The sequence below is a fragment of the Bremia lactucae genome, linkage group LG5, assembly GCF_004359215.1.
Source record: "Bremia lactucae strain SF5 linkage group LG5, whole genome shotgun sequence".
NCBI classification, from domain to species: domain Eukaryota; phylum Oomycota; class Peronosporomycetes; order Peronosporales; family Peronosporaceae; genus Bremia; species Bremia lactucae.
In genome coordinates, this window is record NC_090614.1 from 3,689,221 (window position 1) to 3,717,065 (window position 27,845).

The following is a 27,845-nucleotide window of genomic DNA, read 5'->3' on the forward strand; positions in this document are numbered from 1 at the left end:
CATTCTTACAGTGCCCACCACAGAATACTAAAATATCAAGCCTTTTCTGAAATTTTAAGAAATCGGACCTAGCAAATTCGTCTTGTCCTTCTCAAGCTAAATAATTGTACATACGTCGATCCGTAACGCTACGTTGGAGGTACTCGCGCTCAATGAGACTTTCAATGCGTAGCTTAATGAGCTGAGGCGTTGGCGTGAAGCGACCGACCATCTGGCGCGTTACTTCGGCAATAAGCTGATTGTGTGGCATTTGCTTCCGTGTCTTCATAATTCGCACAATCGCGGCCTCAATGAGGTGTTTCCGATCTTCTGCGACCGTAGGTGGCAGCCCTTCCTTCGTGGCATGCAACGTCACCACTGGCAACAAGGACGTTTCTTTCTGCGATACAAGCGGGATCCGTATACGCCGTAACTTAGACTTGTACAAGTCATTCACAATGAACGAATCACTCGCTTCATCAATACGCTTCCCTTTCGAGCTTTTGATTAAAATCTTATACTTTGGCGTACAGAGAGAAATGAGATGTCGTTTTAGATCGTTTACGTGAATTCTCGTGACATCCAATAGGTCGTTAAAACGCCATTTAGACCGCGAGTTAAAAAGCATTAAAATCACGGCTTGATACGTCGATACATTCAGTTCATGACGATGAAGAGCGTTGTCTGAAGGTGAAGCGAAGGTTGCACGAAGGTCGACGGTCCCCATATTGGCCATCCACGCCAATTTGCGCCCATTATGTCGCGTGTAATAGAACGCTTCAAAGGTTCGAGTCAATTGAATCAATTCAAGTGGAAGCGCACATGTAGGAGCCATCTCTGTGGGCCAGAAACCACTTGTCAGCACATGAACGGACAAGACCATGGGAGGTACCGGTAGATCAATTTCAAGACCGGTACTTCGGTCAGTATTTCCTGCCTTTTTAAACAATTCCATCAGGTCTTTCGAAATATTCATATCCTTAAACATTCCTTCGAGTTTCGACGTGAATTGATACCCACACTCGGCTTTCAGCTTTGAAATCACGAGTTTTTCGGCCTCGTCCGATGTGCCACGACTGTTTAAAAGGCGTTTGGCCAGTAAAACTTTATAAAATTCTTCAAACACGTCTTTATCTTGCAAGTACCGAAACAGCGCAATGATTTGAGTGACACGAGTATCCATTTCTTCTTGAAATCGATTCTTGGATCGAAGTAATTCATCGAGATAATGGGCTAAATACCCCGCACAGATTGTATTGGTATTCATAAAGGCCTCAAATCCTTGCTTCATGGATTTATAAAATTGCGTATCCTCCAAGAAACAATTCGACAAGAAATTCAAGAGTGTTTCACGCAACGTTAATAATTTGTCCACAAATTGAGACGCATCCAACGCCGTGTCAGCACACGATTGTGTCTTGACAAACTCATTTCCCTCACTAATAACATACTGCAATAAACACTCACTCATTCTTGGCAATGTACTCGGTACACGTCGAAATAATGCGTACATTCGACGTAAAGCTTGCGTTTTATGATCTCGAAAGAGCGCATTACACCCCGATGCCTCCATTTCTACCAAAGCTTGGGCTTGATTCTTAATCAATTGAGTCTCTACGATTGATTTTAATTTATGCTCCGTCGACGGATGCAAGTACTGCAACACCCGTGCGCTTTCTTCATTTAATCGTTGTTCGGCTTTTTCCAAATATTCGGGACAAGTGGCAACATCAAGCATCATTTGAGCTTCAGCTCGATAGAACTCTAGTGTCGTGTCTAGAAAACCTTTCTCAAATTCCATCTCGTATACTGTGTTGGAATGTACGCCAAGATCAACGAGCATTCGAAGGACGTTCTTTAAAAGGTCCCGATCCACGAGCTCGCCGTGACGTTCTCGCTCAATACTTCCAAGCAGGCAACCACGTAAGCGCTCACGGACGCTATTGTGACGGATAATAATGTCTCGAAAGAGATACAAACCATTATCATAGACTGGAAGCTTGCGCTTTTGCGTCACGTACGTTCGATCCATGTACATGAGAATATCACGGACCATAGTCATAACGACTTGGTGGTCGACCCACTGGTCATTTAGCGCTCGAAGTAGCATCTCATCCGTGACACTAGATACAATCTGTGCAACTTCGTTCAAATGTTCCGTGATGACGCCAACGACACCGTTGTAGAGCAAGTCGCCGTGCTTGTGAAGCACGAGATTATATGAATTGCGATAAAGTTCTTCAAACGAAAGCACGCTCGCGTTATGCGAGAAAATCTCGTAAATGGCCGTACGTAGTGATGCCCAGATTTCTTTGGCACGCGCTGGGTCCATGCCCATGTTCTGGCGATAGGGCTTGATCACCAACTTCTTCATACCGAAGGCGTGCACGAAAGGTTTATGACGTGGTCGAGGTTGGTGAAGGAGTGGCTTGATTGGTCAAAAATACATGGAATCGAACAAACGATTTCCGATTGAAGAGCACTTGTTGATCTTTACGAGTCAGAAGTCGGTCATTTTATGAACTTTTACTGCAAGGATTGCTGTGTTTTAAGTGTGTTTTTTTACTATGAGAGAAGGCGACCGATGTAACGGTGTGTACCGTTACATAAATTTTATTTCCTATAAGAGGAATAACAATAATTATCTCCTATAATTTGGTATTATTAGAACTATTCTAGTCAAAATTAATAACGGTAATAATTTGTACGTTTTTGTCTATTTCCTCTTTTCGGTATTATCAATGCAAAAAGACATTAGTCTGGAACAGGCTTTTGTCCACTCGGGTGCATATCGTCCACCGAGACGACAAGAAAACAGAGGTCTTCAGAACACATGAATTTCTCGTATGTAGAGAGCGAGAAACCTCGCTCTTCAAGTTACAAACGGTTACGAAAATGTAATCGTTGTCAAGAATGGGCCACTACGCCTATGAGTGTAGTGCCCACGGCCAGTGCCTCAAAGCACCTCGCAAAACGATCGACCTCTCGCTAGGAACAGCGGAGGATGCGGATCCGACGATTTGCGAAATTGCAACGGCGAGGCGGATAGTCGAAAACCGGTCGGGGTCAGTAGGTGCGGAGAGCCCTACTGATCCAACAACGTCAAAAGAATTTGCAGGCCTTTGACGAAAGTTGCTCCTCACACACAAACATTGTGTGTAACTGTCCCAGCGGATGAGGTTAACCACATCATTCTGATAATAAGAGTTTCAAGTAAGTTGCCACTTACGTCCCTTGTCGATTGTAGGGCGTCGAATAATTTCATTACTTGCCAATTGCCAGAAGTCAAAAAAATGAGCGCGATACACCTCTAACAAGGATGACAGTGCGCCTAGCAACAGGTGCATTTGTAACGGTTAAGAAACGTGTAGATACACGTTAAAGGGTAAGCAATACGTTAATGATTTCATCGTACTAGATTGGATCACATATTGATGTCATCCTTGGACTACCTTGGCTCAATAAGAACGAACCATGTATGAACTGGCAGCATCAAGCCGTGACGATGCATGTCTCTTCTTCATCAGATCGCCAGCTAATGAACGTATCAAAGCGTCCACAAGCGTGTGGATGTTTTACAAGTGAGACGATGGCCTCACTTGTGGTTCAGTCGTTTGCACGACTGCACAAGACCTCAGCGTGAATACCCGTCACACTGTGGAGTTATAATCCGACGGCTGTGCACAAGCACAGGCAGCGTCGAAGTTTGACAACTCGAATAAGTTAAGTGGGACGAAACAAGGTTTCTTACTCGAAAACAACATCCAAGAAAATTTGAATTGCCTGTCTTTAAGTGACAGTGCAAAAGTCCTAGATCAACTGGAGAGTCGATCGCAGAGGATCTCGATGTGGTAGCGCAACCACAGCAAGAGGCAGTTGGGGAGGATACCCCCCCCCCCAAATAATTTTTGTGGGACTAAGTCCCCGAAAACCTGTGGTCAAAGGTTCTCAGGTACCTTTAGAAATAATTTCCAAAGAGGAAACTGAGATAATCAATGTCTTAGTGAACAATGAATGAAGTGTAGGCGCTTTTACACTTGATATATTAGCGCCTCCGAAGTTAACTTCGGAGATTTCTCAATTGCCAACGCTTGAACCGAAACGTCTCTTGCGTGATGATCTGCGTAGTGGCAAAGTCAAGCAGATGTGCGAACTTGTCACAGATGACAAGTACGTGGCCGATATTCGGTCGGCAATAGTATTTCCTTAGAACGAACGGAATCTTAGTAGCCTATCGATAGACAAAAGTGGCCTCGATGAGAAGACTCGGATTGAACTTTTTATGTCCCAATCCTAGAAGCCTTTGAAGAAAAACTCTCTCTATATAGATTTAATAGAATTTAAGAATGTCTTTCTTGAATCATTACCGTGCGAGTTGCCTGAGGATAAAGGCACTCGACACGAGATCGACCTAATCCCTGGCTCGAAATACTGTGTCATGAAAAATGGCCATTGCAATGTGAACAAGTAATAGCGATCGACATATTCTTTGCCGAGCGCTTAGCAGCGTGCCAGTGAGGTAATCAACTTCCCCAAATAGCTCTCTGACCTTCTGTGTGCGTAAAGCAACAGGAGGATGACAGATGGTGCATGCATTCAATAAAATGAACGCTGCAACTGTACCGGCTAAAATGCCGATACCACGAAAAGACGTAATCACTGATCGTATGTCAAAAGGTACTATCAATTCATTAATGGATCTGATGGATGGATTTTATCGGACCTTACACGTGAACAAGATATTTCGTTCACAGCAGTAAGCACCCCAAGCGGTATGCTATGGGACTGGCTAGTCATGCCACAGGGACTTCGTAATACCCCTGCGACATTTAACAGATGCGTAACCATTCGGTAAGATCGGTGTGGGATTTTCCACCGAGCTATTTTGATGACGTCTTCGTTCATAGTAGAGCCATGAACGGAAAGTCGGATGTTAAAGTACATCGTACCCAAGTCCGAAATGTTCTTACACGTATGCGTAAACAAGTTGTATGCAATTCTCAAGAAGTGTATATTCGCTGCAAGCAAATGGGTTTGTCGTGGGCAAACGCGGTGTACGTTCGGATCTAAAAACGATCAAGGCCATCGTCGATTGGTCTGCGCCAGTCAATGTAAAGAAACGTAGAAAGTTCCTCGGTTTAGCGACGTACCTGCACAAGTACTCACGCAATTATGCCGAAATGACAGTACATCTTTCTTCTTTGTCGAAGAAAAATGTAAGGTGATCTCGAACGCTGTTTGTCAGCGTTCTTCTGCGAATATTAATCAAAGCTTGATGCAATCTCCCATCGTGGCGATTGCAGATCAATCCATGCCCGTTCGTGGTCTGTGACGTCAGCGATTTTATAATTGGCTGTGCATGAATGCAATATGACACAGACGGCGCAGAGCGCGTCGTCTGCTATCAGTCGCGTCAGCTTCAACCAACTGAGCGCAACTACACAGTGCCTGAAAAGGAACTCCTTGCATGACATATGCACTGGCTTTGCTTAAGCTCTATCTCTTGGGAGATAAAGCGCTCATTTTTAAAGGACAATGCGTCTTTGCCCACGGCCGTAAACAGTCCACATCTCTCGCAAAGACATGCGAGATGGTATTTTTTGCGGAGCATAACTTTTCCGTGAAAATATAATTCAGGGCGACTTAGTGTCGTCGCTAATGCCCATTTGCGCCGGCCCGATTTTGAGCCCACAGCGCAAATAACAGTGAGCATAAGGCCACTGTTGCAACAATAAGTGCTCGTCATCAACTTGTCTCGACGACTTACAAGAGCTGATCAAGAAGATAGGCTATAATTTTTCTGATAAATTTCCTTAGAAATCCATCCCAACAATCGTTAAATAGTTGTCGAAATTGTATCGATCCTCAACAGATCGATATATAACACGCAATGTTTTATTTTATTATACAGCCATTGCTGGTGACGCACCTCGTGTCGCAACCCTACCCAAAAAAGATCGGATTCGCCTCGTTTGACGAGCCCGAATATTTTAATTTCCCCCTCAACATCCATTGATGGTATCAAGTGGTGGGAAGCGCTTTCTTGTTGAAAGTTTATTGAACCACCGTGAGGCAAAGGGGGTTCGAACGAGTTATCTCGTTCGTTGGCGAAGGTATCCATCCTTGCATGATAGTTGTGAACCTCATTTCCAACAGATGTTCGGGGTCTCCTCTTGCAGTTCGACGAGACCCATTTTCGTCAACAGAAGGTACATCGGAGAACGAGCGCTTCCCGCGCTTGTAAAAAGATTGGAGGTTCTCAATCCCTTGACGCATCTCGTAAAAGATGCGAGTCCTCCAATGTAGATCTTTGAGGGAATATGCTTCCTTAAGGGCATGCCCAGCACCCTTAAAGCAGCATGGGCAAGAGTCCCCCCCCGAGAGGCAAGAAAATACCTGCATCTCTCGACGAACGGTGCAACTTACAGCGTGCACCTTTAAGGTCCATTTTCATACTGTTCGTGGAAAGAATTTAAGCTTTCAAGCCAGACGCCACGGCCTGTGTTCTGTACATTATGTACAAAGGCTGTCCAAGCTTGAAGCAATGGTTTGACATCCTTTGCTCGCTTGCAAGTGTACCACCGATGCCGGAAAAGGCATCGATAAAACAATTTTGTTTCATCCTCACCAGGCTACTGAAGCCTGGATGAGTCGAATAACGAGATATGATATTGATCATTGGTCATACCAAACCAACCAATGAGATGTCCCTTAGAGGGTAACTAAGGCATCTTTCAGGAGCGAACCGCAACGTATTGTGGTCCCTATCCTGGCGGCTCATGTTAACGTTAACGTAAACTTGGCCCTGGGAGCAATACCTAGAATATATCCTTTTCGTGTGATGCAAACTAGCAGCAGCACTCTATCCTTCGAAACACTTAATTCTGGTGACGCATACTACCGTCACCAGAGTGGTCATCGCTCACGAAGTCACCATTAGATGACTTCCCACCAAAGAGGTCCGACGAGTCGAACAACCTCGTCATCACCTCTCTGGGCGTCACGTTATAACGCAAAGGTTAAGCCGACTCGGCCCCAGGTCATCCGGCGGCTTTTACAGTAGATACTGATGCGGGCAATACAGGTGGCTTGGTCCAGTCACCTTCAATTAGTGTAGCAAATGACTTGCCACCGTCTCCTGCAATGTCATTACAGATGACATACTCCAGTCACCTCCATTGGGATAAGGAGGTGACATAACCCTAGCAGTAGACGCATTAGCGTCTACTGAATATTTGCCTGACTGACAGCTACACTGATCCGTGCATCTACCAGCTTAGCGGCCTCTCGGCCCACGTGCACAGACTTATTCGTCGCCATCTTGGTCTCGGTCAAAACCTACAACGCAAATAAAATCGGCGTTTTGCTTTGAAGCATTAATGCAAATTACAGGGAAATGCATTAGAATCTTTCCTGTCACCCTAAATTAGTTATTATAGTGACTGTTGGTTATGGGGGATGTAATGTGGTAGCCGATAATGAGGCTGTTAATGAACCGGCTAAGGTGCGCACGAAGGAAGCGGATTGGGGGGTCTCGTCATATAAGTATTATTTTCTACAAAAGGAATAACAATAATTATTTACTATAAGAGGAAATAAACAAAGAAGTACAAAATTATTATCGTTTTTAATTTTGACTAAAATAGTTCCAATAATACCAAATTTGGTATTATTGATGCAATAAGACATTAGCTCTTTTGATTGGTTGATTTAAGTCTAAATCAACCCCGCCAACCGTTTCAAGACACGATTGTGCGGTGCGCACTGAGGCGCCATACTAGTTAAATATTAAAATAATGAGTTCAGCATTAGATATAAGATCGTTAGAAAACTAAATATATAAATACAGTATCGCTTTTCCTAAATTCTAATCCTTTGAATTACTTTTGGTAGCTAAAGACCCTTGGCTACTTTGAAACCTTCCCCTTACCCCTGTGTACGTGAAGTTTTGAGGCACTTAGCCTCCACTGTAACCAGTGTAAGATCAACTAGTACTTACCAGTACTTGCTTATTAAGTTAGAACAAGATTAAGCATGAAAGTGGCTATGTCTACATTAAGTGCAGTGAAGCCGGCTTTATCGACACGTCCGAGCTTTATAAGAAACGCTGAGCCTATTGGTGCCCCACAGCTTCGTTGACCTACTTTGTTGGCGAATGTTTCTGTAGCGACCTCACACTACAACGCCCACACCTTCGGGCTTCGGGCACAGCGAGCTAGTTGGTGGGCGCCTATGGCGTCCAAACACAAAGAAATTAAATTCGTAGATGTCAAGATGCGTTTTCCTGTCTTCTCGTGCGCACTGTGTACTAAGAACAAACTTAAAGGCTTGTCTATATTTGATAGGATTCATTTTAAAACCAGTTCTCTGTAGATGTGCATTTCTACTGGCGAGCGTTTGTATTCTAAATACATCAACTCGCGGATGATGTCAGACGTCATCCCCTTTAATGTAAATGCACCTGTGTGTCATACACACTGGGGGCACTCCCCGAACCTCACCCGAGTGACAGGTTAAAAGCTTCACACGAATCGATTGATTTGAACCTTACAGGCGTGTAACACAAGGTAGTTGGCCTATCCGTTCAGAAGGATTTTTTATAATGTAATATCGTCGATTATAAGGGTCTCGATCTCCAGAGTAACCTCTGGAGTCGAGATATCGTGTCAACAAAGACACGAGCACGCGTTGGCTGTGATTGACTCCGGGACGGCAGCAAGATATACCATCTTGTCAAAACGATCAGCAAAAACAAGAATACCATTATTCTTGTGATCGTCTTTGAAAAACCGAAGACAAAGTCCATAGATACGGACTGCCAACACTCTGCCGTAATAGCAGAAGTTGTAACGGAGCACGGGATGAAACACTGGATTTCACTCGTTGCCAAACTTCGCAAGCACGTATGCTCCTGCGGACGACCTCATTCTGGTGTGACCAGTAAAAGGCGCGACTTATAATGTTATAGGTCTTCTCACGTCCACGATGCCAATTTATTGGAGCATCGTGACACTCGTACATGAGGCGTAAACGTAAATTATTGTGGGTGGGGATGACGACACGAGGTGTGTCGCCAGCTATGGCTGTGAAATACAGTAAAATATTGCGTTTTGTGTATCAATCCGTTTAGGATTGATATAATTTTGACAATTCCTTCCAGGAATGTTGTGATGATTTTTTCGATGATCCATCAACTCTTTTAGAGCCTTATCTTGAGCTTCTTAAGCGTCGCCAAGTAATCTTGACGACGGAACAATAATTGTTCCAACAGTGCGCTTATGCACACTGTTGTTTTGCGCTGTCGGCTCAAAATCGGGCCGGCGCGTATGGACATCAGCGACGACATTAAGTCACCCTGGTTTATATTTCACGGAAACGTTATGCTTCGCATAAAAGAACAACCATCTCACATGTCTTTGCGAGAGATGTGGACTGTTTACGGCTGTGCGTAAAGACATATGGTCCTTATAAACAATGAACGGTCTATCTCCCAAAAGATAGACCCTAAGCGTAGCAAGTGCTTATTTCATGGAAGGCATTCCTTTTCATGCACAAAGAAATTGCGTTCAGTTGGTTGAAGCTGACGCGACTGATAACAGACGACGCGCTCTGCGCCGTCTGTGTCATATTGCTTAAATGCACAGCCGATTGCAAAATCGCTGGCGTCACAATGGAATGGCTTGCCTTGGTCTGCAATCGCCAGGATTGGCGATTGCATAAAGCTTTGCTTGATATCCATAAGGAACGCCGACAATCAGCGTTCGATGACCACTTTACATTTATCTTTATTAAAGAGGAAATATGTACTGTCATTTTGGCATAACAACGGAAGTACTTGTGTGAGTACGCCTATAATCCGAGGAAATTTCAAAGTCCCTTTACATCGAATAGCATAGGCCAGTCGGTGATTGCCTTGATCTTTTCCCGAAATGGCTTACACCGTGTTTACCCAAAACATGTATTTCACTTGCAGCGAATATGCACTTCTTGAAATTTACATACAGCTTATGCTTACGCATAAGTGTAAGATTCTTTTGGACAAGGGTACGATGTACTTCAACGTCCGACTTTCCGTTCATGGCTCTTCTCTGAACAAAGACGTCATCAGAAAGAACTCAGTGTGAAATCCCGCACCGATCTAAACAGATTTGTCGCACATCTGCTCAAGGTTGCAGGGGCATTACTAAGCCCATGCACAATCTGAACCCTCCTGTTGCTTTACACACAGAGAAGGTCGAAGAGCTATGTGGGAAGGTGGGCTCCGTCACGTGGCTCGCTGCCAACCGATCGGCGAAGAATATGTCGATCGCAAATACTTGTTCATGACGCAATGTCCACTGCTTCATGACACAGTAATTCAAACCTGGTATCAGGTCGATTTCGTGTCGAGTGCTTTTATCCTTTGGCAACTCGCACGATAATGATTCAGGGAGTACATCCTTGAATTTGATCAAAATTTTATACAAAGGATCTGTCTTCAAAGACTCCCAATATTGCGACGTAAATCGTTCAACCCGAATCTTCTCATCGAGGCCACTTTTGTCGATCGATGAGCTACTGAATATCCGTTCGTTGTCAGGAAATACTATTGCCGACCGAATATCGGCCACGTACTTGTCATCTGTGACAAGTACGCAGATCTGCTTGACTTTGCCACTACGCAGATCACGCAAGAACCGTTTTGCTTCTACCGTTGGCGATTGAGATATCCCGAAGTTAAATTCGAAGGTGCTACCAGATCAAGTGTATAAGCGTCTACACGTGATCCGTTGTTAACTAAGACAGTTAATGTCTCACTTACCTCTTTGGGACTTTTTTTTAAAAAGGTTACTGGGAACCTTTGACCAAAGGTTTCGGGAGACTTAATTCCGCAGATTCTTGAGGACTTGTTACCTCAAGGTTTTTGCGAAATATCCTCCGCAACTGACTCTAGCTGTGGAGCGCAACCATAGCGAGATCCCTACGATCGACTGTCCAGTCGATCTAGGACTTACGATGTTCCTTAAAGACAGGGGTTGAATATTTTCTTGGATGTTGCTTTCCAAGCAAGCATCCTTGTTTCGAACCACTCAACATATCCGAGTTGTCGAACTCCGACGGCTGTGCTTGTGCGCAGCTGTCGGACTCTAACTCCATAGTATTCCATAGTATGATGAATATTCCTACTGAGGTCTAATGAAGTCGTGAAAGCAACTAAATCAAAAGGAAGGCGACCACTCTCACTCGTAGGACACCCACAGCTTGTGGACGCTTGAACACGTTCATCAGATGGCCAACTATTAAACGTGACGCAGGCATCGTCACGGCTTGATGCTGCCAATTGATGCATGGCTCGTACTTTTTAAGCCATGGTTATCGTTGGATGACATCGAATTTGTACTCCAAATTTGTCATCCATATTCAGTACGAGAAATAATCATCGTACGGTTTACCCTCAACGTGTATTGGAATTAAACTACGCGTTTCTTTACTGTTATAGATGCGCCTGTTGCATGGCGCACTGTCATCCTTGTCAGAGGTATATCGCGCTCATATTTTTTGAGTCTGCGATCTTCTTGCGATTGGCGTGTAATAAATTTTTTTGAGCCCCTTCAATCAACTAGGGGCAACTTAATTGAAACTCTTATTATCAGAATGATGACGTTGACCTCATCCCCTGGGACAGTTACACACAATGTTTGTGTGTGAGGACTTTCGTCAAAGGCCTGCAAATTCTTTTGACGTTGCTGGATCAGAAGGGTACTGACCCCGACCATAGTTTGACGATTCACCTCGCCGTTGCGAATTTGCAAATCTTCGGATCCACGCCCTCCGCTGTTTCTAGCGAAAGTTCGATCATTTTGCTCAGTGTTTCTAGGCACTTGGCGTGGGGGCAGGCGTTCTGGCCCGTCTTTTGACAACGATTGCAGTTTTGCAATCGTTTGCGCTTGAAGAGCGAGGTTTCTCGCTCTCCACATACGAGAGGTCTATAGGTTCGGAAACTCCGTTTCTTGTCGTCTCGGAGGACGATAAGTTTCAGAGTGGACGAAACCCTGTTTAAGGCTGAAGTCCTCCTATTTTGCTATAGAGATCGCTTGGGCGAGCGACTAGAGTTTAAGCTGAAAACAGGTGATTCTTAACCGGACCGCCTGCAAGGTCTTCAATAAACACAGTTACCTGTGTTTGTTCATCAATTAGATGACTTAGCAAAGAAACAACTAACCAGGTATCGTGTATGCTGGGCATACGAGTGAAGGCAACGCTTGGTCTACTTCAATCCAGGAGCTCGGCTCGAGCTCTCAATTTGGCACGTGGTGGCTTAAATGTTTGTCTGAGCCGGTTTGTAAAGACCTAAAAACCAATAGGTCGTGAAGCTTGCGCCTTAAGGCTCAAGATTTGGCACGTTTGGCTGAGTTGGACATGCCAAATTTCACTTTTGTCGCATCAATGATGATGCAACAATCTTTAATGGCGTCATCTAATTCGACGAACCGTCTTAAAAGGGAGTCGCTTTCGACTGCCTTAAACTCAAAGATTACGATCTTTACGCTTCCGAAAGCGTCGACCCGCTAGCAGCATGTAAATGCTGCTGTCTCAACAGCTCTAACTGTTGATCACACTGTTTTCTCAACATCTCCGCGCATTGGGAGCCTTGCTGGTGAAGCAAGGCTACCGTTTCCTGGGCCCCGTCGAGTTCATATTGTATGAACTCAGCTATGGCCGCATGTGGTTCATCTAAGTTCAGAGTGACAGCATAGCGCCAACGGTTGGCTCGCTTACGACCGAACTCATACGTTCGATCGCTCTGCATTCATTATCACAAATAAGGAGTAATCCTTTCACGCGTTGCGTGATGGCTATCTTGAGTGGGCTTAAAATCTCCCTCCATCATCCATGAATGAAATGTGCGTGGGCCGTTGAACAAACTACGAAGGCTACCAGGTGTTACGGGGCATACTGATAACAATACTACTGACTACAGTGAAGTTGGGGCGCCTCGACTACTTCACGTACACGTCGTGCAGAAGAAGGATCTAAGTAGCTAAGAAATCTTAGCTACTAAAGGTAATGTCTAAGGCTTTAAATCGAGAAAAAAATCAACTGTATCAATATATTAAGTTCCTACGTAATGAATTTTGTATCGACTACTATTTTATTAGACTATGTATGGCGCCTACTTGAGCACCGCACATTAGTATCTTGTTACAATTGGTGGCGTTGATTCAAACTTGAATTACCGAATCAATAAAACCGATGTCTTATTGCGTCACTATGACTAAATTTGGTAATATTGGAACTAATAAAACAAAATTACGATCAAAATTTGTACTTCTTGCTTGTCTGTTCTCATAATATAGTATTAATTGTTCCTCTTATAGGAAATATATTTAACGTAACGGGACACCTCGTTACGACACCTAGAGAAATATAAAACTGAACAGCCTACATCTCCAAATAGACTTATTAAAAATGAAAGTGGGAGCGATGCACCGCTTTCGGCGCATGAATGCCCTCTGTACTACAAAAGATTATACTCCCAGCATTAAAGCACCTTTTCAGTGCTGTTGGGGGCTAAAGGCCAACCTTTTGACCGACCTCTAAATTGGTGGTTACCTACTCGTTCAAAAGATCAACAGACATAGCATTATGGCTAGCGGGATCAGATCTGAAAGGAGTACATTAACTCTCACATATTTGACTTTTGGCTATAGGGGCACCCAATGTGACCACATGATGATTTTAGCGCCTGAGATGCAGGCGGACACGCCGTAAATGCGGCCACGCTCTACTTAGACACACACCCTAGCACAGCGAGGAAGTGGTTAAAACAGCTTCTCTTGCGTGCAGTGAGGTAGTTGTGGTGGGCGCCTTAGCGATCTCACCCAACGCACTAAGTACTCAAAGTGTCGTCACGGGAGCGGTAATCCGGCTCCTCGTGCGCACTTAATAAGTAGAAAGTATTTTTCAGACTGATTTATATTTAATCGTTTTAAATAATTACCTTTTTTACCAATCAAAAATGTCATCTCTATAGATAACACTTAATATGTATTGCGAGCATATCTTTCAAGATATCTCGCGTAACGGATGACGCTAGGCGTCATCCCTCCTAATGTGAATGCACCTATCTGCATATCATACACAAGGATTGGTCACAATGTGAGCCACACCCGAGTGCTGGGTCTAATTACTATCATTTAGTAATTGACCATCACCTGTAAAGTTTACCAAGTGTACTTAATGGGGACTGTGTAAAATTAGGGCAACTTTAGCCCGTTACATGAAATGCTGTTTATCTTATGCTGTACCTTACTTCGGTTAGGGTGCTTTTTCATGTCAGACTTCATGGTGAGTTAAAATGTGAGGCTAGAGGATTTAGTCCGTTCGACTTGCAAAGGTCGCGGAAGAAATACAAACATGCAATTTGATCTGAGGAGGCCTTACAGCACTAAGCACGAATGAATCGTGCAATACAAGTTTTACTTGTTCTTTACCATCTGCTGGCATTAAGGTACTAACTCGATAACGATAAAGTTCTTAGGGACCTCAAAAAACAATCACTTGTATCGTACATAATTTTCAGAGAGTGGTGGCTTCGAACCAGGAGATCGCAGACTCAAACTTATTGAGCTCATAGAATTACGAAATAGGTGCATTTTAACCTTTTTATTTGTGAAAATTACATTCTCGAGCCACCAAACGTTTTTAGCGAATAGGGAGTTTTCGCTTAAAACTGTGTAAACCACTTTATCGCACATGCATATCCGCACCAGTAGACCACCAAACGGCAACGAGCGTTGATCCCTCGGTTACCTCTCTATCATGGGCCGCATCGCGCGACTCGAGCTGGAAAATTTCAAGTCCTACGGCGAATACCACGTCATTGGACCGTTTCACCGCTTTACAGCCGTTGTCGGTCCCAATGGAAGCGGCAAGAGCAACCTCATGGATGCCATCTCGTTTGTCTTGGGCGTTCACTCGCGTCAGCTGCGTTCGATCCAATTACGCGACTTGATCCACCGTGCACCCCACGATGTGGATACAAACGAACGCTCCGCCTTTGTGACGCTCGTATACGAGCTTGGTGCGGACGAAAAGCCTCCTTCCAAGTCCCAAGCCGCACAAACTCTACAAAAAGAGGTCAAATTTACACGTTTAATTTCGGAAAAAGGAGTTGGTTCGTACCGACTTGACGGCCACGACGTGAGTTCCGAGACGTATCAGAATCAGCTCAAAGAGATTGGTATTTTAGTTAAAGCACGCAATTTTCTTGTCTTTCAAGGCGACGTCGAGTCCATTGCAAGCAAAAGCCCGTTAGAGCTCACGAAATTGTTTGAGCAAATTTCCATGTCGGATGAATACAAGAGTTCGTATGAAAAGCTCGCTATTGAAAAGGATACTGCAGAAGAAAACACGATCTTTGCGTACAAGCGAAAGAAGGGCCTTGTGGCGGAAAAGCGGCTCGTGAAGGAGCAAAAGGAAGAAGCCGAGCAGTTTCGACTAAAGTTGCAGGCCATGGTAGGTTGGAATTAAAGTTGCTTGAAGAGTTGGTTATCTGTTGCTGAAAAAGTGCTTATGTTGCTTGTAGAATGACTTGCGTGTGGAACACTATTTATGGCAATTGTTTCAAGTGTATGATGATATGAAACAACGGCAGGAAACAGTGCGGCAATATCAAGAGACTGGACGTGAATGTGTGGAAAAGGAAGCGGTTGTGGCCGAGATGTACCAAGCGAAGAAGAAAGAGCTGATTACGACTCTACGCGATGTAAAAGGGAATCGCAAAGTGCTACAAGATCTTCAAAGTGAGATGGAAGACATGCAACCACAAGTCATTCGTCTTCGTGAACAAATGCAGTATGTTCAACGAAAACAAACCGAGTCAAAAGCCACCGAGGAGACGATGAAGCAACGTTTTGAAGGCAAATCGGCCGAAATTGAAGCGCTAAAGAAAGATTTACAAGAGCTTGAGCAAGCAAAAGCAGAGCTCGATGCTAATCAAATGCGTGAGAGCAACAAACGCGAAGCTCAGGGCGCGCTTGTATTGGAAGGATCGCGACTTGAAGAGTATCATCGGATTAAAGAATCAGTGCAGATCAAGACAGCATTGCTTCGAAATGAATTGGAATCGATCGTACGCCAGCAGAATGCCGATCAGAGTCAAGTTGAGACCCTTGGTCAAGAACGTCTGGAGAATACCAAGATGATTGACATGCTTACAGACGATTTAAAGCAAGCGGACGAGCGTATACAAAGCATGCAGCGAGTCATTGCAGAGACTGAACGCGACATTGCAGAAGCCGAGGCGAGTGTACAGACAGCAGACGTGGAAAAACAGACTGAAGTCGTGAAGAAAGAAAAGCTTACCAAGCAATTGGACCACGTGAGCAATAAGTTGCGGGATTTAAATGACAATAAGCGACAGTCACAGGCAGAAGCGAAACGAGCGGATACACTCGAGACACTCAAGCGGTTGTACCCTGGAGTTCGTGGTCGTCTCGTCGAACTATGCAAGCCCATTCAACGTAAATACAATATGGCTGTAACTGTCGCAACAGGAAAACACATGGAGGCTATTGTCGTGAATGATTATCGAACTGGTCAAGACTGTATCCAGTACCTTCGGGATTCGCGGGCTGGGAGTGCGCAGTTTATTCCGTTGGACAAGATTCGTGTTAAACCGATTAACGAACGTTTCCGTGGCTTAGGACACAATATTAAAATGGTCGTGGATGTGATTGAGTGCGACGCCGAGATTGAACCTGCGCTACACTATGCGGTTGGCGATACCGTTGTTTGTGACTCGATTGACGTGGCTCGGGACATTTGTTTTCGTCAGAATGAAAAGGTCAAAGCCGTCACGTTAAATGGCATGGTTGTGAGTAAGAATGGAAGTATGACGGGAGGAAAAACCCAGAACGATCTGCGTCGAGCGGGGCGATGGGACGAGAAGGAGGTCGTAGCTTTACAACAAGAAAAAGAGGAATTAATCGATACGATTCGCGCCATGGAGCGCCATGGTGCTTCGTACGCAAAGCAACAGACGCTACGCACGCATTTGGAAGGACTAACGAGTCGATTGACGCATGCTAAAGCGGATTTGGTGATTACGGAGACCAAGAGGCCGAAGATACAAGTTCGCATGGAGAATGCTACAAAACGGGTCAATGAAGTCATTGAGCCCGAGCTTAGCAAATATGAGGCGGCTGTGGCTTCTCGCAAGATTAAGATTGATGCGTTGCAGGATCAAATTCACAGCGTGGAAGACGAAATGTTTGCCGAATTTAGCGAAGAAGTTGGCGTTGACAGTATTCGTGTGTATGAGGAACGCGTGCTGAAAAGACATCATAAAGCCATTGAGATGCGACGCAAAATTACGGAACATGAAGCAAAACTACGTGCCCAGGTGAGCATGAACTGTTTGAATGAATGTGGCTATATGTTGGGTATTGCTTACGCATCGTGTGTGTAATTGGAGCACTTTAGGTTGATTATTTGCAGTCGCAAGACTTTCAGAAGCCGATGCTTGCAGCAAAGGATCGAGCACTTCAAGAAGCGCAGCATTTAAAGCAGCTCGGTGAAGAAGAAGCTGGTTTAATGAAGAGAATTGCGGCTTTACGCAAGGAACGGAGTGCGCAAGAGGAAGTGCGTCAACACGTTTCGACGAAAGTAAACGAGCTTGAAAAAGAATTGCAAGAGATCAATTTGAAAAAAACAAAGTACGAGGAGCGATTAGGCAAGATTAAGCGACGCATAGCAGCTGAAGAAGCGGTGCTTGAGCGCTTAAAAGACCACAAGAAGGAAGTTTTCAAACGTGCAGCGCTCGACCACGTCAAACTGCCGACGATTGCGAGCGATTCCGGCACCAAGGATGTGGAAATGGAAGACGTGAGTGAATCAACAAGTCTCGAGAATTCCGACCTATTACTTGGCAATGAAGCTGCAAATCAAGAAGTGGATTTTTCATCCCTTCCGGACGCGCATGTCGTGGTCGATGATAAGGAATTTGACACGATGAATGCCGCGTATGAAAAGCGAATTGCAGCGTTAGTGTCCGAGCTCGAACAGATGCAACCAAACATGCGCGCGCTGGACAAGTTTGATGCGATACAAAGTCGTATTGGTAAAGAAGAAGAAGAACTCGATCGGATCAAGCAACAGGCTTTGGCTACAGCCACTAAGTTTGAAGAAGTCAAACAAGCTCGACACAATCGTTTCATGGAAGCATTTAATCACATTTCTGGCGTAATTAATGCCACGTACAAGCAGCTGACGATGAGTACGAAACACCCGCTAGGAGGCACAGCGTATTTAAATCTAGAAAATACGGAAGAGCCGTATTTGACCGGCATGAAGTACAATGCCATGCCTCCAATGAAGCGATTTCGTGAGATGGAAGAATTGTCTGGGGGGGAGAAAACTGTGGCCGCTCTTGCGCTCTTATTTGCCATTCACAATTATCGACCGTCTCCTTTTTTCGTGCTTGATGAAGTCGATGCAGCTCTTGACAATGTCAATGTGAACAAAGTGTCGACGTACATTGCCAAGTGCAATTTCCAATGCCTTGTGATTTCTTTGAAAGATTCGTTTTATGAGAAAGCAGACGCATTGGTGGGGATTTGCAAGGACATTCACTTGCAGCAATCCAAGTCCATGACGCTTGATCTGACGACGTTTAACTAACTGTGACTTTTTATTGCGTTTATTTTAGTGACTTTGTGTGTTATTTTGATCGAGGATTGCATTTCTTTTAATGTAGCCATCTTCTTTAGCTTACAGTTATAGAGCATATTTGGTTTTAATGATTTAGAACGTATGTTATTCAAGCGAAAATTATATAAAACTACGTAATTATTTGCGTTGCTTCGAGGCTCGGCGTCGAATTTCATCCCACGTCGTGGATTTCGCGGGAGCATCTGGTTCGGCAGAACTGCCAAAGAAATAATCATCTTCTTCATGAAGTATAGGGGGCATTTCTTGATCGGATCGTGGGCGGCCAGACTCGTGCGAGAATTGCGTGTACGAATCACGAGATAGAGGAGCATCACGGTCGTGGTATTCCGAATTATCATCTGAAGGCGACTTTGCACCAAAGAAAAATGGTGAGCGAGTTCCCGAGTCTTGATGCTCTTTTAAATTGTCGTGGTCTTGACCACTGGAATCTTTTGCTTTTCGAGGTAAGTCCAGCCCAATAATTGGAGGTACACTACTAGGAGTCGCATTATCAAATTGACGAGGAGTAGATGAAATAGTCTTTGCTGTTTTGGAGTCAAACCCCGTAGGTGCGTTTGAGTCCTGCTCCCACGTATCACTGCAAATTATGAAATATTAGTAATCGTGTCAGCTATTAAATTATTATTTTTTTAAACGTACGCGTGAGCTGCTGAACGCTCAAATTTCTCATTTAATTCCTTCACAAATGAATTGTTTGGAATTTTTGTCTGCAAACTAGCAATATTCAAAACAATTGCTAATCTTTCTACAATTTCCGGTTTCTCTTATAATTTTGCTTACATGGTCCGTGCTCGAGCTGCAAATGGTGACTTGTCCGTTGGGAGCATTAAAAGGTCCGAGAATAAGTTTTGACGGATGCTTATGATGCCGTAGGAAGCGCCAAATACGCCACCAGCTACCAAAGCAACGATTCAGTGAATACTTTACTTTATAAAAATTATCTCTGCTTACACATCATAGCGAAGATACAGGCCACTCTTTTCTGATTTTTCGAAATTTTCCAAAGCCCCGCCATTATCGAGGAGCCACAAATCATACCAACCGCGGCGCGGCGACGGCCCATTTTTGCGTAGTGAGCCAAAATCTCCAGCTCTGCCTCCGTCCTAAAAAGTGGCAGCGTAAAGAAGATGTCATGATGAAGGCATTTGAGCTACGTACTTGCCGATAAAGGATGCATCCTTATCGTTAGCCATCTCAATGCTTAGCGTGCGGATGGCATCGTCCATGATCACCGTGTACAATAATATCTTAGCTAATTTCGTCGATTGATTGGACTAAATGGGAACGTATCGACGAATCAATGATCGAGAAGAATATATATTTTCTTGTTCAAATAAAACTTTATTACTTATTGCAAGTCAATATTCCTTCGTCCGTCAACCGTTTGATAATTTGCTTTTCAACAAATGCCGAGAGCTCCGGGATGTGATCTGGCAATTGACAGGACACGAAGCACTGCCGTCCCGTTCGTCTCGCGAGCCGTTGTGCAATCTGTTGCTCCTCCATCTCCGGGGCCCCCAAAATAGATGTGACGAGTGGCATTGGGCTATAGCGCGTACTGATAGCCGTTGATAGCGACCTGCACTATCACGCTTAGAATAGTAAGAATACTACAGACCGATACAGTACGCACCCAAGGCAAGGCTTGTCTGTGGCCGATCCCATCCATACGAAGATGCAATTGCTAAGCAGCCAGAGCTGCACCACATAATCTTGGTCCAATAGCGTCCCAGGCATGTCGATTATTCGCATCTCCGCGACGTCATGCTCATGCAGTTCCATATTTTTGTCTGTGGTAATCAATGAAAATTTACATAATTTGTGTGACGATAGTACTTAAATAGCGTACTTATCCGATTTGTTTTGATTAAGTATTCGTTTTATCCAATCAGAACGAGTACACGTCAGTCGAGGGTTTCTTAGTTTTCCACATGTCTGCCGACGCAAGTCTAGAAGAGCTCGAGGCGCGACTCGTGACGTTCACGGAGCAGCTGCAGAACATCCACGAGCTCCTACAGAGTGAACCAGATAATGCTGAGTATCTAGGCATCGCCAAGGACCTCGTAGAAGTGATTCAGCTTACCAAGGAGACGGTGCGGCAATTGCGGTGTAACTAATGCCTAATGGAATTACATATATAGCTAATTTGTAGCATGTTATATAATTTGTAGATCGATTTAAAATTACACGCTGCGTCCTTCCCCAAGGTAGTTCAGGAACCTCAAGAGCCAATTCCACTCGGTACGACCAATTATGCTATTAATTACGCAAAAAGAAAACATTTATCAAAATTATCGTATGATTTAGAGCTAAAGTACGAACCGGGCTCCATGGTCGAAGCTCTTCAGCAAGGAGTATGGTATCCAGCTTACATCGACTCGGTGACACGCAATGGCAGCTACAATCTAAAGTTTCTCGGCTTTCACACCACCGCAGAATTAAACGAAAATGCGCTGCGAGCAATTGAAATCGACCAAGTTGTCGAGCTACCGGTTAAAGAAGCAATTACAGAAGGTTTTCACTGCCAGGCCAAATACTATGTAGATACCGTGGTGTACCCTTGCTCGATCACAAAAGTCACGGAATTGGGCTTTCAAGTGCTTTTTGATACCTACGGCAACTCGGAGGAGGTGCCGTATGAATATTTGAGACCAGCAGCTTCATCGCTGGATGCAGAGGTAGGCACTGGTGATCCACAAGCTAGCACGACTAACGCAGATGATGGTGCTAGCGCAAGTAATAGTACTGAAGCTGCACCGAAAGTCGCCCCTGCGGTACTTTTCAAGCCCATTAAAATCCCCGAAAATCTTCAAATCTTGCCTTCTGATACAGAAGCCGAGAAAGAGCGGAAGCGCAAACGCTTGCGTGCGATCAAGAGCCTCAATCGCCATAAAAATATTGACAATGAACGCAATCTCAAGCAACACGGCTGGAAATCGTTTCAATTTAAAGCCAAGAAAAAAGGCTTGAAACAAGGCGTCAGTGGCGTGCTATCGAAGCGCGGCTCGAGCATGTTTGCGTCACCGGATACTGTGCAAGGACGTGTAGGCGTCGTGGGGAGTGGTCAAGGCATGACAAGCTTCCAGGACACACGGAGTAAGAAGCCCAAGCCGAGTTAACGAGACCAAAGGTAGGCGAGATGGCCATATTGCGCCTTGGTACCATTTACCAGTCATTCTTATAATGATGCACGTAAACGTGAGCTGTGTCAAAAGTCTTTCAAGTATTTTGTCAATTCGTTCGTGTGTTCCGTTGTAGTGCGCTTAGTTTCATTGACATTCTCGGCCATGTTGTGAGTACTGCCTTGCTGGTGAAGTCAAACTGCTTTCTCTACTTGGGCTGCTGGCTATGGAAGCATTCGATCCAGTACGTAACTTCTTGGTTCTCGCGTTATCCGCTGTCTCGAGAGGTTCTAATTCACTCCACCCGTGACCTCCTGAGCTCCCACTTGTCACCCTTCCTCCACGAGATGCAGTCAGAATCGTTTTCACAGGCAGCGTCGGCAGCAATTGCGACGCATTGAGTGGCAAGACTTCATCATCAAATGGCAGCTGCATCTCGGTGGTATCCGAGTTTGTACCTAACATTGAAGCCGAGGAACCGGAAGACATGAGAGCGATAGCACTAAGATTACTGTGGTCTTGGCATCGACGCTTTTGGCGCCGTTCTCGAGCTTCTTCCTCTTGTTGCGCTCTCAAGTGGTTGGTCAATTGCTCCATGCTCTGCTCGTAGCCCAACGTGACGTTAAAGTGGTGCACCATACTCCGTGAAAACGTATAGCGCTTGGCAAGATCGACTTTATGAAGCGACAATAGAATCGGGACTAAAAGTTTGCCACGATCTTCAGCAAATGCGATTTGATCAGCTAGCAAGTCGCAATTCGCTGATAGAGGTGACAGCACGACAATCACCGCCGAGCAGGCTAGAATGGCATCTTTCGCAGCAAGTTGTCGCATCTGAACAGGAAGGGGAAGCACGGGGTGCTCTAGGCCACTACACTCTATGCTTTCACCTGAAGTCTCGATCTTCCCGTGCTCTTGAGGAAAATGCGTCTGTTGTACTGCTGGCACGGTCTCGTCCACGACACAGCGGATTCCTTCCTTCCGCATAGTCTTAAGCAAGCGTCGACAGAACGACAGATGAAAATCGCCATGGATAATGAATACAAACGAGTCCGTGGCTGTCGAGATAAAAGACGAAGCCAGCGACTCAATTCGGTCCTGTATCGGTGAATTCAGCAATCTTTGCGCCTCATTCACGTCTTCGGTGTGTTTCACGCCTGCGACGATTCGATTCATTTCTTTATCGTCGTCCGGAAAACACTCGCTGTCGTTGAAACAACTTCCTCGTCCATCCGTGTCATTCCCAGGTAGTTGAACTTGTTCTTGTTGCTGTGCTTGACGCCGAGCGAGTCGCGCCCGATGTAATTCAATTTGATCTTGAATGCCATCTAGAAGCATCCGTAGACACTGGGAAAAGACCTCGTCGTCGTCGTGATCCAACTTCATTTCGCCGGACGTGTTAATCACTTGGCTATTAAAATCGTGCTTTCCACTTGCGCCATCTTCATACGACTCGGTATCCTCGACTGTATGCGAACTATTGCGATCCATCATCAACTCCTTGGCCCTGTCGTGCTCTCCTTCATCTCCTCCACAAGACTTTCGTGCACACTTTTCCATGTGCTTCACTGCGGGCCTGAAATCAATCACTTGACGAGTCCAGAGATAAACTTGTAATTCTTCCGAAATGTCCATGTCTTCGCATTGGATCGCCACGACAGGGATGTTTTGCATCTTTGCAAACGCAAGTTCTTTCATGCACCATTGCGATTCAGGGTAATCTTTTGTGAGCAAAGCCACGACAAGCGCACTGCTTTGGATTCCACGTGCAATCTCTTGACGCCATACGGAACCGCCTGTGATACCCGTTGGACCCATCGTATCGATCCACGTCGTGATCCGCTGTTGTTCTAATGCATCGCGGAGTTTACGTGCTAATGGTGCATGCGCGTGGCTGTAGCTAATCATGACGTCACGCTGCCCTGCCTCTTTCTTCACTGCGAACCGCAGAGCGGGGGATTGAGCGCAGTCAATTGCTCGCTGCCCTAGGAAATTCACAGCCGTCAGACTTAATCCAGCACGTACAAACAATATTGCTGCAGTTTGATGGCGTCGGCGTAAAGCCACGTGAAGCGCCGAATCGCCATTACTCGCACGTGTCGCGTGTAAATCGACTCCGTGAGTCAGCAAGAGCTGGAAAATACACGGATCTAACTCACGTGCAAGGGCCTTTTGTCCACTCAACGTCGCGCCCAGATCGCCTCCTTCGTCCGCCGTCTCTTCCCAATCAACTTCGTCCACACATTCATCTCCAAACTTATTCTGCTTCCCTGCAACGGTCTTGCTGCCTCGCTTGATTGATGCACACGCACCAGCTGCACAGATACAAAGCAATGGATCTCCCTGCGCGTCCCGCAAATTCACGTCCGCGTTACTTGCTAACAGCGCTTCAACCGCACGCGTTCGGTTTAGCACACACGCCCACGCTAACGGCGTGCGTCCAAACACGTCCCGTGCATTCACATTCACCCCGTAGCGTACAAGAAGTCGAATGATACGCGCATGGCCTCGCATTGCAGCCCAATGAAGTGGCGATCGTCGAAAACATCCAATGACTTGCTCCCCGAGAGTATCGGGATCAGCCCCGTGTTCCAGCAGAAATAAGACGTCGTGATGACGTCCCCCTGCACACGCATCATGCAAAGGAGTAAGCGCGACGTCGCCGCCGTATTTCTCCATCTGTCGTGCCACTGCCGCGTTTCCTGCGATTCGTGCGACTTCAAAAGCCGTAAGCAACAATCCATTCGCGTCTCCTGGCAAAGCAAGTGGATTCCCACCAGCATCAAGTAATAGCCGTGTACACTCTTTATTCACAGCCCAGTAGAGAGGTGGTGTCGCAAAACGAGGGTGCGTGGACACGGCCGACGCATCTGGTTGTGCCCCGTAGCGAAGCAATAGTAACGTGAGCTCCACGTGACCTAAAGTCACCGCGACATGAAGAGGAGATAACAACGTCGCTTGAAAGAGCCCCACTGGACCAAATGGATGCGACGCACTGGCTAATCCCGGTGCGACACCGCCATTACCAGTCCCACCTCCTAAAGACGCATTTGCAACTACCCCAGCACTTGATCGACGTAGCACGAAGAAAAGTACTCGAAACAGGACTCGATAGAGCCACGCTACATCTAACCGCAAGAGCTCGAGTTTGTCCAATTGTTGCACGTCAAAATGACCATTTGCAAGCAGTTCATGAACAACGTCAACGTGATGAAACGCAATGGCCACATGCAATGGATTTCGCTGACCACGTGCAAGAAGCACGACTCCACCGAGATTCCATACGTACGGTTCATACCACTCCGTGGCAAAGTCCGGACCCGAGAGATCAATGGCAATGTCCAAGAGCACGCGAATTTGATCCACGTCGCCTCGTTTCGCAGCGCGATAAAGACCGATTTTAACGTCATGAATCTGTTTCGTCAAGCCTTTCGCATTCCTGCCAGTGTGACGAGGCGATCCGTCTTGGGCTGCTGCAGTGCATTGTCGCTGAAGTCGTTGCCAGCACGCCCAGAGTGGAGCAGGAAGCCACGCATACACTGGCGTTGCAAACGATTGTTCGACATACTCAAAACGAGTGTGGCCAGGGACGTACCCGCGTTGAAAAAGAAAATGTTGATGCAGTCGATGAAACAGAAGAATCTGTTTCCATCGTAGAATATACGCGTACACTGCCACGAGTTCGACAGACACCAAGAGTACGAAAAACCCAGTTGCAAGCTGTTGATTGCACGCGGTGATCATCTTGGAGAGACTGCCATCTTGTGTCGGGATAAAGATAATCACGAGAATATAGAGAAGATACGGGATTTCAAGCACCACAATGAGTTCACAGAGCGTGAATAAATAGGTTTTTTCAAGCCGCAATGGCTCGTTTGATTGTGCTTCACGAGACGACCGTAGAGCCGAGGGTATTGGGACGTGCTGGTACAATCGACACGCTTTGAAATCCAGTGCTGGGAGACATAAGAGCACAATGGCTATTAACGTGTAGACGTACATGTCAAAGAATTGAAGCGAATGATCGTGACACTGTGTCGCAGCTCCATCTGCTGCGCCATCGTCTTTATGAGCTAAAATCGCAGGCACAACGCCATAATTTAATAGTTTTCGAATCACGTAAACTACAAGAATAAGCGTCGAATTCGCGACCATGGATGCACTCAAGAACGTATTGCTATCGCGCTTGAGCCATGGAAATACATACCATAATATGCGTCGGAGTCTCCTGTAACACCACCAGAGCTTCCTTAAACGGAGCTGTCCATTCTCCGCCACGTAATAATGCGTGGACCGAAGTGGATTACTGTCGAGATACTGTCCGCCAAGTTCAGGGATTTCAGAATTGCAATTGATAAATGCCAATTGCTCTTGTGTCTTGGAGCTCGAGGAATTATTAATGGAACGCGTAAGGGGTTGCGGCCACTGATTTGTACGTTCGGATGGAAATTCCGACACTTGAGAGCTGTGTGTACGACCTGTTAAGTTCACAGAGACATCGCGTAGCCGATACGATGGTGTCTCGGTGGAATTTACGAGTAAAAGGTCATGGCGAAGCGGTGGTGGAGGACTCTGCCGTTCGGTGCCTTCACGCGTGATTGAAGCCTGCCGCGCTCGTCGTCGATGGCGATAAGGCGAGCGCATTGCGTGGAAAGAGGTAGGGACGTCTACTGGATGCTGAATCGAGTCATTCACAGCCACAGGAGTCAAGGAAACGGTGGCGTCACTTGCAGGGGCGTCCATCAATCACTCCGTGCGGGCAAGTCAAACTGAATGTTTGGACGAGCTATCAGATTTCACAGTTATCGCTGCAAGGCAAGAGGACCTAATCTGTGACAGATTGCTTGCTATATTTTGCACACGTTCAAGTTTTACGAATGGGTGTGTCAGAAAATTCCCACAGAAGTTTGTATGCTATTAGAAACGAATTGTTACTGATATTAACGGAATGTGAAACGAAAGAATTATACAGACTAAACAAATTTGGCATGTCATATGATACACTTAAAATGTAGAAAATTGTATTTTGGGTGTATAAGAGTGGGGCATAGGAGATACATACCGTGTCATACTAGGATAATTACAACACTTTTTGATTTGCTTAACAATGGTTAAGGTGACGCTTACACATATTAATTTGGGCGCCTTTACGACCTCACCCAACGCACTAAGTACTTAAGTTAAGTGTCGTCACGGGAGCGGTAATCCGGCTCCTCGTGCGCACTTACCAAGTAGGAAGTAGTTTTCAGACTGATTTGTATTTAATTGCATTAAATATAACTACCTGATTTTACCAATCAAAAATGTCATCTCTGTAGATAACACTATTATGTGTTGCGAGCGTATCAATCTAGTTACCTCGCGTAACGGATGACGCTAGCCGTCGTCCCTCCTGATGTGAATGCACCTATGTGCATCACATACACAAGGGTTAGTCACAAATGTGAACACACCGGAGTGGTGGGTCTAATTACTCTATTTAAGTAATTGACCGTCCCGTTAAGTACAATTGGTGTACTTAACGGAGACTGTGTAATATTACGCAGTGTAAGCCTGTTACACAGGGCATTAGAACCGTTGTTGTGGTACATTTAATATAGGGTAAAAACTCTCTTATTCTATAAGAAATGTTAGCCACTAAAATTCCATTTTTACGGGTAAAATATGTGGATATGAATGTGGCGGCCGATTTTTTTTTTAATTTAGCTCGGGTAAGATTTTGGATAAAACCATTTTAATAAAGTTCAGTTCCCTTTTTATCTAAAGCGTCTAGTGCCTTCCTAAGACTTGCTTATTGATCTGTGAAAAGTAGAAGCCTTTCTTAGGTATATAGAGCCCTCGTGCAGCACGTCTATAAACGACGCTTTTCCCACATGGGGTTCGCCGAAACAGCAAATGACTAGTATGTTTGTACCGCCTAGCTAGGCTTTTTATGCGATCCCGGCTTGTAGCGACTCGTCAGGGTAAATGAGCCCTAGAGGCCTAGGTCCAGGAGTTGAGAACTCTCATTGCCGCTATGCATCAAGACCC

General features: G+C 45.4%; 5 protein-coding genes across 5 annotated transcripts; 2 read left to right on the forward strand and 3 right to left on the reverse strand.

Annotated features, from left to right (window-relative positions):
• Positions 1-91: 91 nt before the first annotated feature.
• Positions 92-2,353, reverse strand: CCR75_001081 (uncharacterized protein; the record flags this gene model as incomplete). Its single annotated transcript, XM_067959186.1, has 1 exon — positions 92-2,353. One exon carries the CDS (start codon positions 2,351-2,353, stop codon positions 92-94), a length of 2,262 nt encoding a protein of 753 aa, XP_067821043.1.
• Positions 2,354-14,781: 12,428 nt separating this feature from the next.
• Positions 14,782-19,611, forward strand: CCR75_001082 (uncharacterized protein; the record flags this gene model as incomplete). The annotated part of the gene is made up of 6 exons (XM_067959187.1): positions 14,782-15,477; positions 15,548-17,365; positions 17,446-18,632; positions 18,830-18,878; positions 18,927-19,136; positions 19,567-19,611. The coding sequence occupies 6 exons, from the start codon at positions 14,782-14,784 to the stop codon at positions 19,609-19,611; spliced, it is 4,005 nt and encodes a 1,334-aa protein (XP_067821044.1).
• On the reverse strand, positions 18,811-19,919 carry CCR75_001083 (uncharacterized protein; the record flags this gene model as incomplete). The annotated part of the gene is given in 5 exon segments (XM_067959188.1): positions 18,811-19,270; positions 19,333-19,400; positions 19,474-19,636; positions 19,647-19,796; positions 19,852-19,919. The coding sequence occupies 5 exon segments, from the start codon at positions 19,917-19,919 to the stop codon at positions 18,811-18,813; spliced, it is 909 nt and encodes a 302-aa protein (XP_067821045.1).
• A 705-nt stretch (positions 19,920-20,624) lies between these two features.
• Positions 20,625-21,812, forward strand: CCR75_001084 (uncharacterized protein; the record flags this gene model as incomplete). Its single annotated transcript, XM_067959189.1, has 3 exons — positions 20,625-20,786; positions 20,865-20,934; positions 21,001-21,812. The coding sequence occupies 3 exons, from the start codon at positions 20,625-20,627 to the stop codon at positions 21,810-21,812; spliced, it is 1,044 nt and encodes a 347-aa protein (XP_067821038.1).
• Positions 21,813-21,962: 150 nt separating this feature from the next.
• On the reverse strand, positions 21,963-26,558 carry CCR75_001085 (uncharacterized protein; the record flags this gene model as incomplete). The annotated part of the gene is made up of 1 exon (XM_067959190.1): positions 21,963-26,558. The coding sequence occupies one exon, from the start codon at positions 26,556-26,558 to the stop codon at positions 21,963-21,965; it is 4,596 nt and encodes a 1,531-aa protein (XP_067821039.1).
• Between the last annotated feature and the right edge of the window lie 1,287 nt (positions 26,559-27,845).